General features: G+C 50.3%; 2 protein-coding genes and 1 long non-coding RNA gene across 3 annotated transcripts; 1 reads left to right on the top strand and 2 right to left on the bottom strand.

Annotated features, from left to right (window-relative positions):
• Nucleotides 1–4,594: 4,594 nt before the first annotated feature.
• LOC109782316 (uncharacterized) lies at nt 4,595–5,785 on the bottom strand. Its single transcript, XR_002237481.3, has 2 exons — nt 5,131–5,785; nt 4,595–5,019 (listed from the first exon to the last, which is right to left on the bottom strand). It is a non-coding gene; the product is annotated as an uncharacterized lncRNA (long non-coding RNA).
• Nucleotides 5,786–9,560: 3,775 nt separating this feature from the next.
• LOC123494146 (uncharacterized) lies at nt 9,561–10,974 on the top strand. The gene is made up of 2 exons (XM_045228873.2): nt 9,561–10,063; nt 10,150–10,974. The coding sequence occupies exons 1-2, from the start codon at nt 9,584–9,586 to the stop codon at nt 10,804–10,806; spliced, it is 1,137 nt and encodes a 378-aa protein (XP_045084808.1). The 5' UTR covers nt 9,561–9,583; the 3' UTR covers nt 10,807–10,974.
• Nucleotides 10,975–12,187: 1,213 nt separating this feature from the next.
• LOC120964934 (uncharacterized) lies at nt 12,188–15,075 on the bottom strand. The gene is made up of 2 exons (XM_040389997.3): nt 14,334–15,075; nt 12,188–13,065 (listed from the first exon to the last, which is right to left on the bottom strand). Exons 1-2 carry the CDS (start codon nt 14,954–14,956, stop codon nt 12,438–12,440), a joined length of 1,251 nt encoding a protein of 416 aa, XP_040245931.1. The 5' UTR covers nt 14,957–15,075; the 3' UTR covers nt 12,188–12,437.
• Nucleotides 15,076–15,884: the final 809 nt, after the last annotated feature.

Below are 15,884 nucleotides of genomic sequence, written 5' to 3'. Positions count from 1 at the left end.
CCCAAATCGGAGAAGTGCGTCTTCATAGGATACCCAAAAGAAACTGTTGGGTACACCTTCTATCACAGATCCGAAGGCAAGATCTTTGTTGCTAAGAATGGATCCTTTCTAGAGAACGAGTTTCTCTCGAAAGAAGTGAGTGGGAGGAAAGTAGAACTTGATGAGGTAATTGTACCTTCTCTCAAATTGGAAAGTAGCTCATCACAGAAATCAGTTCCAGTGATGCCTACACTAACTAGAGAGGAAGCTAATGATCATGAAACTTCGGATCAAGTTACTACCGAACCTCGTAGGTCAACCAGAGCACGTTCCGCACCAGAGTGGTACGGTAATCCTATTCTGGAAGTCATGTTACTAGACCATGACGAACCTACGAACTATGAGGAAGCGATGATGAGCCCAGATTCAGCAAAATGACTTGAGGCCATGAAATCTGAGATAGGATCATGTATGAGAACAAAGTATGGACTTTGGTTGACTTGCCTGATGATCGGCAAGCCATAGAGAATAAATGGATCTTCAAGAAGAAGACTGACGCTGATGGTAATGTTACTGTCTACAAAGCTCGACTTGTCGCAAAAGGTTTTCCACAAGTTCAAGGAGTTGACTACGATGAGACTTTCTCACCCGTAGCGATGCTTAAGTCTGTGCCAATCATGTTAGCAATTGTCGCATTTTATGATTATGAAATCTGGAAAATGGACATCAAAACTGCATTCCTTAATGGATTTCTCAAAGAAGAGTTGTATATGATGCAACTAGAAGATTTCGTCGATCCTAAAGGTGCTAACAAAGTGTGCAAGCTCCAGCGATCCATTTATGGACTGGTGCAAGCATCTCGGAGTTGGAATATACGCTTTGATAGTGTGATCAAAGCATATGGTTTTATACAGACTTTCAGAGAAGCCTGTATTTACAAGAAAGTGAGTGGGAGCTCTGTAGCATTTCTAATATTATATGTGGATGACATATTGTTGATTGGAAATGATATAGAATTTCTGCATAGCATAAAAGGATACTTGAATAAGTGCTTTTCAATGAAATACCTCGGTGAAGCTGCTCATATATTAGGCATCAAGATCTATAGATATAGATCAAGACGCTTAATTGGACTTTCACAAAGCACACACCTTGATAAAGTTTTGAAGAAGTTCAAAATGGACCAGTCAAAGAAAGGGTTCTTGCCTGTGTTACAAGGTGTGAAGTTGAGTCACACTCAATGCCCGACCACTGCAGAAGAAAGAGAGAAAATGAAAGTCATTCCCTATGCCTCAGCCATAGGTTCTATCATGTATGCTATGTTGTGTACCAGACCTGATGTGTGCCTTGCTATAAGTCTAGCAGGGAGGTACCAAAGTAATCAAGGAGTGGATCACTGGACAGCGGTCAAGAACATCCTGAAGTACCTGAAAAGGACTAAGGATATGTTTCTCGTTTATGGAGGTGACAAAGAGCTCGTCGTAAATTGTTACGTCAATGCTAGTTTTGACACTGATCCGGATGACTCTAAGTCACAAACCGGATACGTATTTATATTGAATGGTGGAGCTGTCAGTTGGTGCAGCTCCAAGCAAAGCGTCGTGGCGGGATCTACGTGTGAAGGGAGTACAAAGCTGCTTCGGAAGCAGCAAATGAAGGAGTCTGGAAGAAGGAGTTCATATCCGATCTAGGTGTAATACCTAGTGCATCGGGTCCAATGAAAATCTTTTGTGACAATACTGGAGCAATTGCCTTGTCAAAGGAATCCAGATTTCACAAGAGAACCAAACACATCAAGAGACGCTTCAACTCCATCCGTCATCAAGTCAATGAGGGAGACATAGAGATTTGCAAAATACATACGGATCTAAATGTGGCAGACCCGTTGACTAAGCCTCTTCCATGAGCAAAACATGATCAGCACCAAGACTCTATGGGTGTTAGAATCATTACAATGTAATCTAGATTACTGACTCTAGTGCAAGTGGGAGAATGAAGGAAATATGCCCTAGAGGCAATAGTAAAGTTGTTATTTATATTTCCTTATATCATGATAAATGTTTATTATTCATGCTAGAATTGTATTAACCGGAAACTTGATACATGTGTGGATACATAGACAAAACACAGTGTCCCTAGTAGGCCTCTACTAGACTAGCTCGTTAATCAAAGATGGTTAAGTTTCCTAGCCATAGACATGTGTTGTCATTTGATGAACGGGATCACATCATTAGGAGAATGATGTGATGGACAAGACCCATCCGTTAGCTTAGCATGTTGATCGTTAAGTTTTATTGCTATTGCTTTCTTTATGTCCAATACATATTCCTTCGACTATGAGATTATGCAACTCCCAAATACCGGAGGAATACCTTGTGTGCTATCAAACGTCACAAGTAATTGGGTGATTATAAAGATGTTCTACAGGTATCTCCGAAGGTGTTTGTTGGGTTGGCATAGATCGAGATTAGGATTTCTCACTCCGAGTATCGGAGAGGTATCTCTGGGCCCTCTCGGTAATGCACATCATGATAAGCCTTGCAAGCAATGTGACTACTGAGTTAGTTGCGGGATGATGCATTATGGAACGAGTAAAGAGACTTGCCGGTAACGAGATTGAACTAGGTATGAAGATACCGACGATCGAATCTCGGGCAAGTAACATACCGATGACAAAGGGAATAACGTATGTTGTCATTACGGTACGACCGATAAATATCTTCGTAGAATATGTAGGAACCAATATGAGCATCCAGGTTCCGCTGTTGGTTATTGACTGGAGAGGTGTCTCGGTCATGTCTACATAGTTCTCGAACCCATAGGGTCCACACGCTTAACGTTCGATGACGATTTTGTATTATATGAGTTATGTGATTTGGTGAGCGAATTTTGTTTGGAGCCTCGGATGAGATCACGGACATGACGAGGAGTCTCGAAATGGTAGGGAGGTAAAGATTCATATATAGGACGATAGTATTTGGACACTAAAAGTGTTCCGGGGGTACCGGGTACGTATCGGGTCACCGGAAGGGGTTCCGGGCAACCCCCGGCAAGCTATATGGGCTTAATGGGCCTAGGGAGGGACAGACCAGCCCACAGGGGGCTGGTGCGCCCCTCCACCAGGCCGGCTAGCCCTAGGGAAGGCAAGGGAGGAGGGCTAGCCCCTCTTTCCTTCCCCTTCTCAAGGGAGAGAGGAAAGGGGGGCGCCACCTCCTCCTTCCTTCTCCTAGTGCCAAAACAAGGAAGGGGGCCGAATTGGGGGGGAGCCCAAGTAGGACTCGGCCTAATTGGGCGCCCCCTGGCTGCCTCTTTCCCCCTACCTATATATATGTGGGGAGGGGGCGCCTAGAGGACACACAAACATCTGTTAGCCGTATGCGGCGGGCCCCTCCACAGTTTACGCCTTCGGTCATATTGTCGTAGTGCATAGGCGAAGCCCTGCACGGATCACTTCACCATCACCGTCACCACGCCGTCATGCTGACGAAACTCTCCCTCGACACTTTGCCGGATCAAGAGTTCGAGGGACGTCATCGAGCTGAACGTGTGCAGAACTCGGAGGTGCCGTACGTTCGGTGCTTGATCGGTCAGAACGAGAAGAAGTTCGACTACATCAACCGCGTTGTCAAACGCTTCCGCTTTCGGTCTACGAGGGTACGGGGACACACTCTCCCCCTCTCGTTGCTATGGATCTCCTAGATAGATCTTGCATGAGCGTAGGAATTTTTTTTGAAATTGCATGCTACGTTCCCCAACACTCCCACGGCCATGCCGCTCCCGTACGTATACGAGGCCTTCCCCAAGCTGCTGCAGGCGGTGGGATTTGTCTCACCGGAGGTCCTAGAGGCTACGAGGGCACTTCGGTGACAGCAGAGGGTAGAGGGGATCCACGACGATGCTCGGGCGTGGTCGCAGAGCGTGAGGGACTGGAAGAAGGTCCAAGCGGAGATGGAGGCAGATGCAACTATCTCGCGTGTCCGACGGGAAGGATTCACTGAAGTGGCCAAGAAGCACGTCGATTGGGAACTACGCAATTTAGGTCGGAGAATCTACTTCGAGAGCTCAGCGGAGGAGCGAGCCAAGATGCCGTCCCCAAGTGTGCATGCGCTGGATGTCATCAACTGGGAAAGGGAGGATGCAAGGAGGCCACTGGGCAAGGCGAGGTGGGAGTGCTTGGCAGGTCGGATGCCGACCAGCGTTCCACCGCAGCCTGAACCGGTGGATCCACTGTTGTTTCTGTCTCCACGGCCAGGCCTAGACTACGACGAGCTCTGAAGTTGTCTGCTAAGATAAAAGTTATGTGAAGTTGTCTGCCCATTTTCTGAATCTCTGTGATGTTGGCTTCTGAAATTATGTTTTGCTTGTGCCTGTGTGCTCTTGTAATAAGTTTGTTTGTTAAAGCATGTTACAGTGTTGTTATGCTTGTGCATGTGTGCTCTTGTAATGTTACTGTGCCTTTCAAATTATGTTATCAATGACAATGAATTTGCGTGCTGTCAAATTCAGTTTTTCAGAAATTTCTCTGTCAAATCCATTTTACTTCATGCCAATTATGCCTCTCAAATGAGTGTACTTTCATGTCAAATAAGAGAATCATTACAAGTACAAACCAAACTTTTTCAAGAATAATAGGTAGGCAATGATTTCAGCAAACAATATGGCATGTTTACAACACTCAACATTATAGCTAATAGGTAGCCACTGATTACAGATAGTTTGACCCCTAACATAATGTTAAATGGTACATTACCTAACTTGCACAAAACCTCTTATCATCAAAGCTACAACACCATACAGCACTACAGAGCAGCAGACCAAAGAAGCTAACCAAAGTTCCCTACTATCCCTACTCTTCATCTCCTTCTTATGCTTCATGTTCATGGCCTTCCTATCTACTTTCAGCCTCATAATTTTAGCATCCTTGGCAAACACAGTTTTTTGTAGAGCCAAATTCTCTTCAGCAAGTTTGCCAATCACCTGCCTAGGCCTCCCCTGCCGCTCTTTGTCCACCCACTTCAGATAAGCACATGTATCATAACCCTGAAAACATAGCATTTTGGAACACACATTCAGTACAAACACAACTGAATTCTTAACTGGATAAAACATTTTACAATGTCACTTTAAGGAAGAGTTCAGCACTTGACTAACCTTAACATGACAGACAAGGAATCTACGACCATAATTGTATCCTTCACAACAAACTCTTCATGTTGGGTTCATAAAATGACAACATTGGTCACTATTGTCAGTGCCATTGAACACAGCATCAGGAGAGGATACAAGTATACTCTAGTCAAATTCAGGCAATGTTTCTGTCCCCTACAATCATACAACAACTTCAAGATTTGAATGCATGAAATGTTTTGGTCCTGGCAGCCTAAAGATCACCCTACAATCAAACAATCCTACAACAGCATCAGCAGAGGGACGGCACGCACCTTGAAAGAATCAACATCCATGTACCGCACCTCACCTGTGATCTTCGCCCAGGGCTTGTCGTCCTTCGTCTTGTCGGCGCCGGCGAGGTCACACCCATGGAGCGGGCGAGGATGGCTCAACGACGAAGCTGCCCCTGCCCCACGGCGGCCAACCTGCTACTTCCCGCCTCAAGATGCCCACCCCTTCATGTCGCACGAGGCCAACGGAGAAAACGACGGTGAGAGTTGGTGGCGGTGACGGCAGCAGAGCTGGGCGGAGCTGGCGGCAGCCGGGCTAGGGATTTGGAGGTGGGGAATGGATGGGTGCAGCGGATGTAGACAGAGGAAGCGACTGCAACATAAAAACAAAAAAGTGCAGGGGCTTTCTGTAGAATCACCATAAGCTGAACCAAATGTCGCGTCCAGACCGTTTTGGACCCAAACTGAATCCGCGTAGAGGGGCACTTTTCTGGGGGGGTTTAGTTCATTTATGAATCTGTTCCCACCCCTACAAGTTTATGTACCAATTGTGGTATTAACTTGCTAAATAATTTAAGTGAAGGGAGCTTAACTACAACAAGTCCAATAATGCTTAGCACCTCATCTAACTGCAATCCTCGCTTTTTCCTTAGCTTTGGCTACGTAAATTAGACTTTCACCGAACTGGAAACTGCATTGCTGACCAACAACAGAAAGCGTATGTAGTCTGTACAATGTAAAGCAACGCTATGGGTAGAGAGCTTCAACTGCTCTGTCCGGCACCATCCTTTATCTTCGCTCAGCCCACAGTCCGGTCCTGCAGTATGTAGACAACACACCCTCGCTTTTTCTTTTTCTTTTACTCAGCTTTGGCTTGCACAGTGAAAACTGAAAGGCGATAACTTACACCAGATAGGAAACTGTCTCCCTTTGGTTCCCAAGCAAGTATAAAAGGCTTGCCCCAAACTGCGAAACTAATTGAGCATAGCTTTACGTGGTCTGCTTCCCGGCGAACAAAGTTGGCTCGTGGCAGGGTTGACGGAATCGTGGTGACACAAGCGCATGCTACCTATTTCCCGACGAACACAAGCTCACGGGTTCCAGTCCAGCGAGCATATGTAGCACAAAACTACATGTTCTGCTGAATGATGAATGCTACATGTTCTACACAAATTCGCTCAAGAGCAGTATTGAAACTAAGGCCAACTCCACCGCACGACCCCAAACGGACGTCCGGTTTGACTGGATTTCATCCCTTTAGGGCGGCAATAGGTTCGCACATGTCCACTTCTATCCGTTGGGTTGTCGGTGCACCCAATGCGCGGCCGCACCCCAAATCATGTCCGGTGTGGACGTGATTAAAAAAATACAAAAACTAAAATGAAATGCCGAAAAAAAGTAAATAAACGCAAATATAAAAACATAAAACATAAATTAACCATCACGGCCACAAAACGGCCCAGTTTCACGGTTCACATAAACATAATTAACATAAAAAACAAAATAAAATCGCCGCCCGTGCGCTCCTGCCGTGCCCGTCGATGTCGTGGCCGTCGCCGTCTTCTCAGTGGCCGCCGTTGTCGTCGTCGTCGCTGATGAGGTCGACGTAGGGCGGCGTCCAGAGGTGGGACGGCGGTGCGTGGTACACGAGGGCGGGCTGGAAGGCAGGAGGTGCCTGCACCACCTCCTCCCGTGGCGGCGCCTCCCGCTCCGGTGACCGCGGCGGTGTGGGGCACCAGTTCACGCCCCCCACGGCGTCGGCCATCTCCGGAGCCATGCACGACCAGCTCCACTGCTGGCCCACCAGGGCCGGGTGGAACGCAGCCACGGGCTCCTCCTCCATCACCTCCTCCGCCCTCACCATCTCCAGCTCGGGGATGGCGACGTCGCCGGGCGCAGAGAGGGCCATCATCTCCTCGAGGCCCTCCCATAAGCGCTCATCATGGGTGTTCATGGAGTCCTCCATGACACGTTGCATGAGCCGGGCCTCCTCCTCCGCTGTCATGCGAGGAGGTGGTGGTGGCGACGGAGATGGTGAAGGCGACGGCGTGGGCGTGCGGCCGCGCACCCGCGTACGCCCACGCACCTGGGAAGTAGGCGTTGCGCGCTCTCGACGTGGCCGCCGCGGCCCCGACGAGGTACCGACGAAGAAAGAGGGGCGTCGCACGTCGTGCTCGTCCCTTAACCACGTGTCCCAGAGCACGGAGTCGGGGTGTACCTGGAGTCGTAGTACAGGTCGTCCGGCAGGAGGCGGTGGTGGCGCTCGATCTCCTCGCAGCGCGCACGGCCGCTCGTCGGGACCGGCAGGATCGGGACCCGGTCGGCGAAGAGATGCCAGTTATTGGAAGGTGCACGTCGCTCCACGTGTGCGGCGTCCTCGTCTCCCAATAACGCGGTCGCGCTCGCCGCCGGCCGTAGGGCCGATGGTGAATGGGGCAGGTGCGGGGGCCCGATGCGGTGGTGATGCGGGCTCCTCTTTCACGGAGCCGCGGCGGTGGCCCGAGGACGAGCCAGCCTCGCGGTCGTGCTTCCCCTTGCGGCCGTGGTTCCAGAACCCCATGGCTGCGAGGCGGCCGGCCGGCGAGATCAAGGACGGGGAGAGGATAAGCTAGGGTTTGGGGCGTGTCAGGTTTCGAGGTGGCAGCACGGGCTGGAGTGGGGAGTGTGGACGACGATCGGTCCACGGCTTCCCCATTTAAGAAGGACGGCGACCGTTCGCCTGGGCGGATGACAGGTGAGGCCGACCGCGCATGCGCATTAATGTCGGGCGGTGGAAGGTAGGTGGCCGTCTGCCACGCTGCCCTGAAGCGGACGAGCGACGTGTCCGTTTGCTGTTCGCCGCGACCCAAACCCGGCGCATGTATGCGCTCGAAATGGTCGGCCCGGACACAAAACGGACCAGATGGGTTTAGGCTATCACGCGCTGGGCCGTCTGGTTTGTCCCTTTTGCCCTAAACGGACGGGGCCGGACGGAATGAGGTCGCGAGCTGGAGTTGGCCTAAGGGGCTGTTCGGCAGTCCACCAGCTCCCTGGATTTTTGGAATCTGGGGAGTACGGATTCACTCACTCCACAGTTTTGAACTAAAACTCCATCAGCTCCGGGAGCGGCAGCGTGGAGCAGAGGGACTCCAAACAGCCCCTAAGCTACAACATTTTTTATTTTATTTTTGAAACTAAGCTAGAACGTCGAACTACCTAGGTTGAAGACTTGAACCAGTCCCTACGGAGACAATTAAATCTGGTTGTGTGTCCACGGTACACAACCATGCAGTTCAACAAATCAGGAGAATAGAATGTTAAGAATCAAAAGCGCGATGAGTATTACTGGCATGCTTAGATAACAGTTAGAGAATATCAAGTCTAAATGATGCTTAGATAAAATACAAATATAGGAGCTGAGAGCTGACATTGCTTAGATAGTCTAATTAAACAAGGTAATAGGAGCGCTTCTTCCTCTCGCGTTGAGTGAAGGTGCACATGGCATTAGTGAGCCGAGGTGACAGGATTCCAACTGACTTCAAACAAAAACTGTGCTGATTCCGCATCTCAGAAGTCAGGAACCTGATTCACATAAATTGCAGATATAAGAGCATTACTAGTAGAGCCCTCAAACCCTCAAACCCCTAAAAATAACCGCTTTTTTACAGTTTTTGCCGAAAAAACGCCGTAGACTAGAACCTCTAAACCCTCAAACCCGTAAAAAAAATTAGAGGTCCAACCCTCAAACCACTTTGCAACCTGAAGAAGTAGGGGTTGAGAGGAAAATCTCCCCCCAACCCGCACTTCTCCTCCTCTCTCGCGCGGGAGCCAACTGCCTCCTCCTCCCGCCGCCTCCTGCCGCGCCGGCCATGGAGGGCCCCGCCGCCGCGGCGCCCCCGCCCGCCGCGCCCGCCCCGCCCGTCCCGCCCGCCTCGCCCGCCCCCGCCCCCGCCCCCGCCCACCCGACCGTGGCCGACGTGGTGGCGGCGACCCACGTCGGGGCCAAGCGGCGGCGGGCGGGCCTCGCACCTCCTCCTGCCGCCTCCCCAGCTCCCGCCCCGGCCACCAAGAAGAGCCGGCCGAAGGCGGCCTCTTATGGGCCGCGAGGGGCGGCCTCCAAGGTCGCCGGCTCGTCCCCGGCCGTGACCAAGCCGCGGAACAAGGCTGCGGCCCCGCCCGCCGCCGTCGCCGAACCTCCTCCCGCTGCGCACGAGGTGTTCGAGGAAATGGCAACCCCATCCTCGTTCATGGACCTCCTCCAAAACGCGGAGGTGGACCTCGGAGCTCCGCCCCTAGACCCCTTTAGGGTTGGTGACGACTTGGAGGAAAAGGAGGAAGATGAGGAGGATGAAGGGGATGACGAGGAGGAGGTGGCCGAGATAGGGGAGGAGGCATTCACCGCCGCTTCCCGCCCACACGCGCGGTCGACAAACTACACCGAGCCGGAAGATGTCCTCTTGGTTCGTGCTTGGGCAGCTATGGGAATGGATGCAACCACCGGCACCGATCAAACCGGTAAACGGTATTGGCAAAGGATCGAGGACGTCTATTGTAGGATCAAGCCGAAGAATAGTGGGTTCATCCATCGCACTTTCCGGTCGCTTCAAGGCCGGTGGGAGTTGATCAAGCCCGCTTGTGCTCGTTGGAGTGCGGCCATGGACCAAGTGAGGGATGCACCACCTAGTGGAACCGTGGAGAGCGACTATGTGAGTACATATTTCTTCACTATTTTGATTATGTGTGTGCACTATGCTATTGGTGGGTTCTTATGTGATTTATGTGTGGTTGATAGGAGACAATTGCCGGCATGAGGTACAAGGAGATGGCCGCTTCCAAGGGCAAGCCATTCCCATTTAAGCATGTTTGGTCAATTCTTCAAACCTTTGACAAGTGGAAGTTGAGGGATCAAGAGACCGCACCCAAGAAGTCGGCAATGCTAAGGATGGATGATAGTGAAGATGAGGAGGAGAGGAACTTGGGCAAGCCCGAGGGAACCAAGAAGGGCAAGCTAAGGGTGAAGATGGAAGAAGAGGCGTCAAGCCTAAGGGAGAAGATGGACCACATGATGAAGGCAAGAGAGGAATTGACAACGAAGACATTGGAGACGAAGCTTCTTATCACCGAGAAGAAGAAAGAGGTCAAGCTTGCACAAGTTGAAGCAAAGCGTGAAGAAGCAAAGCGCAAGGCCGAGTTGGAGGAGAGGATGATCAAGCTCAAAGAGGCAAAGGTATGGAAAGAACTCATGGTGGAAGAGAAAGAGCACATTATGATGTCCAAGAAGGACATGGATCAAGACCAATTGCAATGGTGGAAGGACACCAAGGAGGACATCGCAGAGAGGAAGAGGATGTTCCGTGTTGCGTCCTCTACTTTTCGAGGTGACACTCCGATGAGTAGTTGTGGTGATGGCGGTGTGTACGACTCCACCGGTGCCGATGGAGATGCTTGATGGAGCCCGCTTGTGGTCTAGGAGATGGCGCCGAGGTGCAACTTTTTGGTGATGGTGCCGATGAGAGGAGGAAGATGATGATTTTGTGATGTAAACTATTAAACCATGCATCAATGATTGTCATTTGGTAGTTTGTTTGGAAGTTGATTGTGTTCTTGTTGTCATAAATTATGAGATGTCAAATGATAGATTTAAAGGTTGGGGTCGAGGCAAAGACTAGAACCCTCAAATCTAATCCTTAAAAGCAGTTTAAGGGTTGGGTTTAAGGGTTCTAGTATTTGCCCCTGTTTTTCAACCCTTAAAAGTGTCAAAAAGTGGCACTTCTCAACCCTTAAAACTGCTTTAAGGATTTGAGGGTTTGAGGGTTCTACTAGTAATGCTCTAAGCCATAAAAGCTAAACTGATAAGCAAAAGAAAATTTTAAGCTTATATATAGATGGTGTTACAAAAAATGAAACAGGCCTGAGTACTCACTTTTCCAATAAAAATTTTTCTGAAAGAGTATTCTGAGAGTTTGCACAATTTCAGCTGAACTGAAAGGTGCTGAGTATTCTGAGAAGAATATTGTATCAATTGGGCTGTTTGCTAAACTGAAAAACTATTGACCAGTAGATTGCTATTCAGAACATTAAACCATGACTATGTACAAGCAAACTGCGATCACAAACATTAGGCCAGTGTACAAGTAAAGCAAAAGAATGCTGACAGCATTTAATGATTTTAAGCAATGAAAAATTCAAAATATAAGGTACTTTCACGGGAAAAAACTATTTAAGTGCTAATGAGATGATGAACAACATTAAGCCCATGTACAGGTAAAGCAAAAGACCGCTGACAGCATTTAATGATTTCAAGCAATCAAAAATTCAAAATATAAGGTACTTCCGCGGAAAAAAAACTATTTAAGTGCTAATGAGACGATGAACATAATTAAGCTTTCTTTGCTCTTCTAAGTGACCAAATACTACTCATTCAATAAAAAAATGACCAAATTTTAGGAAACACACCGTTATGGTTATTTCTGGCTCTCTCCTTTTAAGGCAGAGTTTAGCTAATGGTTAATTAATGGCTGCGACCAGCAGAACAAGTAGGAATGTTTACTCTATTCGTTCTATACTTGTTAACGGCTGTAACAAATAGCAATATTTGATTCGTTCAAAAAACTCCATCAAATTGCCAAAACTTTGGTATGCGAAATATGACAGACCAGGATAGAAATGAACATGCGTGCAGTGTAGCTAGAGACTATGATCCATGTAGAGGAATAATGTATATGTATGCATTAGACCTTCTACCACCAGCATATATCGAAACCGGAATCGAGAAAGAAATCATGACTAGAAATTCTAAAACAGACAAGTATTTTGAATGATTGCTTCACATTTGTTACCACTTTGAGCACAGTGGCTTCAGAGGCCTGTCTTGCAATAAGAAATCCTGGCAACTTTGCAAAATCCGACAACAAATGGATATATATCTGCTACCAACGCCAGCAGTGTAAACTAAATCGAATGCACCTATCATCACATGCACATGCAAGGAACAACTCAAGGCAGCATTAAGCACATGATCAAGCAACGTCGATGAGTGGTATCTTAAGAGGGAAGGAGGTTTTACCAATCACCGGGAAGTCAGTATTCTGGAGCGAGGAACGCAGGCGGCCACGCGAGGAAGTAGGCGTAGATCGGGTGGCCGTACTCCTTGCCATGTTTGGTGTGCAGGCGCTCGATCTTGGCGGTGTCCAGATGTAAGGAGTAGCGCCCATATCCCATGGTTTTGATGAACACCTTGCCGGTACGCCCCGCGTCCATGTCGCTGGGCCAAACACTGTAGACCCTGTGGGCAAGGTCATTGGGCAGGCCTGGCACTGCGTCCCACACCACACGCATGCTGAGCATCTCCCTCTCCAGAAGCCACCCATTGTCGCTCCCTCTGGCCTGCCCGCGGACCCAGAGCTGCAGCTGCCTCGAACGACTCTCCACGGCCAGGAGGCAAAGCCGTCCGTCCTCCGGCGTCTCCCCGACGCGGTACGTGCAGAAATCGTCCGACAGTGCAGCTGGCGCCAGCAGGTAGGACAAGTGCAGCGTGGCAGGGTCCATCACGAGCATGCGGTAGGAGTTGCAGATGTGCCAGTAGAGCTTCCCGGCTGCGTGCACGCAGCGTCGCTCGAACCACCAGGGGTCAAAACCGACCTCTACCTCCATGGTACGCGGGAGCGCGCGCCAGCTGCATCGGCCGTCGTCCACGGACGGAGTAAATTGCATAAAACCATCATTTTGAGGGTTAGGTTTGCGAAAAACACTAAGATATATTTTCCCTGTAGAAGACACCATATTTTGCGTAATTGTTTTGCAAAAATCACTGATCGGCGGATTTGGCCCTGTTAAGTGAGATTATGACAGGTGGGTCCCGTTTTTGCATTCGTGGCATAACGGCTCCAGCCAAACGACGTTTGACGATGAATTTTTCTAGCTTTGCAAACCAGTCCCTGTAATTTTACAGGGACACCCTTCAATCAAAATAAGAAAAGCAATCAGCTCTTTGTCGGCCCAAGCACGCGAGCAAAGAAGTAGTACGACGTGTCTCGTCGCCGGCGAGGGGGCGCGCCGTCGAGACCTGGGAGGAGTGGCTGCGGCGCAGCAAGCCGTGGATGCTTGGGGCGGTGGCGAGGGAGATGGTCGTCGGCGGGCGGCGTGGCTGCGCGGGCAAGGCGGCGGCGTCCATGGCGCTCGCCCGTGGCGTTGTGGTTCAGCGGCTGCGACTCGGGGCCACGAACCGCCCAACCAGGAGGAGCAGAGGGAGGGGAGAGGAGACGCACGGCCGTCGGGCGCTGGTGACTCTGCTGGGCGGCGTGGGCACGCGAGCATCGTCGAGGAGCCCGCGGTGAAGTGCCCTCTGCTCAAGGAGCCTGCGGGGAAGCGTCAAGGAGCCCGTGGCATCGCTGAAATCCCATGATGCAGCTGGACGACGTGCACGTGCAGGGGCTCACCTCACGTTGCCGAAATCCCTCTGCTCGTTGGCGTACCGTGGCGGGCGAGCTCGGCTCCGAGGAGTGGAGTTCGTGGCCGGAGCTGAGAAAGAAGAGCGCGGGAGGGCCGAGGTGATGCTCCGGCAGCCAGAGAAGGAGGGGGCTCGGCAAGGGTGCAGGCGGCTCGGCCAGAGTAGGAGTTGTGGCTGCAGCATCTCACCTCAGGGAAGAGCTCGTGACGGATTTGACCGGCGGTGGAGTGAGAAAGCGGAGGTCTTTTCATATATATTTTTGATAAAAAGAAGAATTGGAGAAGACCCAACTGACAGGTGAGCCCCGTGTCCCGCCTAACGTCGTTTGGCTGGAGCCGTTACGCCACGTATACAAAAACGGAACCCACCTGTCATAATCTCACTTAACAGGGCCAGATCCGCCGATCAGTGATTTTTGCAAAACAATTACGCAAGATGTGGTGTCTTCTGCAGAGAAAATGTATCCTAGTGTTTTTCGCAAACCTAACCCTCGAAGGTGGTTTTATACAATTTACTCTCCGCGACCCGCGCGCGGGTGCCCGCCGTCGATGGCGAAGCAGACGACCTCGAAGCAGAGCCTGCTCGGGTGCGCGCGGGAGAGCAGTGCAGAGCCGACGTAGTACCTGGAGCGGCGCCAGCGGTGGTCGTCGGGCACCGTGTCGCGCGGTGGCGGCGGGAGGAGCACGCGGCGGCGGGTGGCCGGGTCGAGGACGAGGAAGCGCGGGATGGTCCCCTTGGGGAGCGACGCGAACGGTTCGAGAAGCAGGAGGCCTTGGTGGCAGTCGTGGAGCACGAAGCGGGAGGCCCCCGGAGCGAAGTCGAGGGAGAGGTTCGGGGCGGAGGCGTCCAAGGGAGCGAAGACGGCGGGGGTGTCAATTTCCTTGGATGACTTGGGCATGGGTGGCGGCAAACCCGTGGCGGTGGGGTGGAAGAAGTAGCCGAGGAGAGGAGCGGTGCGGGGGATGCAGCGTGCGGCGACGCGGCGCCAGCGGTGGCAGGCGAGGGCGGCACGGAGAAGGTCGGCGACGGAGAGGCGACGGAGAATGTCGCGGAGCGTGTCCACGGTGAGGGCATCGACCGTCGTCCCCGACTTTGCAGCCCCCGTCTGTGGCTCCTCCACCGGCGGTGGCGTGGGGAGTGGTCCGGCCATGGTTTGGCTTTGCAGGGAAGGAGCAGTAGCAGGGACGGAGGGATGTGTTTTTCTGTACCGACGAAAAGAGCGGAGTACATTCGGATCAGGCTTTGGGAAGGAAAAGCAGCCTACAGCTACAGTACTGTTGACCAGACCACTTACTCTATTTTTGAACTTGACACAGCACTCACCTTGGGTGAACTCTCTTCGAAATATGAAATTTGAAATGCTCTGCTTAATTCTTTTGATAGCGAATAAAGAATTATTCTGATTCTACCTAAAACAAGAATTGTTCTAGTTCACATCCATATCGCTAAGCTTTTTCGTTATAATTCAATACAGCCTGTGACCAAAATTATTTACTGACACGAGGGTTTTTATCTATTTTACCGTTAGTTGGGTCACACTACTTCATTTTGCCACTAAAGTTTCAACATCTCAAAAATATCATCCTTTCGTTAAATAGGTGCTCAAAAATGCAACTCGCCCATCGGCCCATTGACTGGAGTGAAATGACCCAAATACCACGGCCAACGGTTTTTATAATCAGTTCTGCCACTATTTCTAAGCACAGACTTAACAGAGGGATGGCATTTTTCAAGTACTTGAAACTTCTAGTGCCAAAATTTGGCACAACTAGTGGCACAACCGATAATAAAAAACCCCAACATAACCGTGTCCATCACAAAAACTTGGCATTGACCAAGTACATTTTGCTCAAAACTAATTTCATCATCATTTCAACGGAGCATGTGGTTAATGATCCTGATTTCATGTTAACGCGAATTTCACTACCTCAATTTGACAATCTTCCTGTCCTATTAGCAGTAGAGTAGTAATCACTTCTGCTTTTATTATAGGACCATGCAGCACATCAACCGTCAAAACCTCGTTGGTACGTACGTCAGAATGTTATTACTAAACCGAATATCAGAAAACGCAAAAG

The sequence above is a fragment of the Aegilops tauschii genome, chromosome 5, assembly GCF_002575655.3.
Source record: "Aegilops tauschii subsp. strangulata cultivar AL8/78 chromosome 5, Aet v6.0, whole genome shotgun sequence".
In the NCBI taxonomy this organism is placed as follows: Eukaryota; Viridiplantae; Streptophyta; class Magnoliopsida; order Poales; family Poaceae; genus Aegilops; species Aegilops tauschii.
Note: the sequence above shows the minus strand (reverse complement) of the source record. Positions and strands in the feature narration are given on the sequence as shown.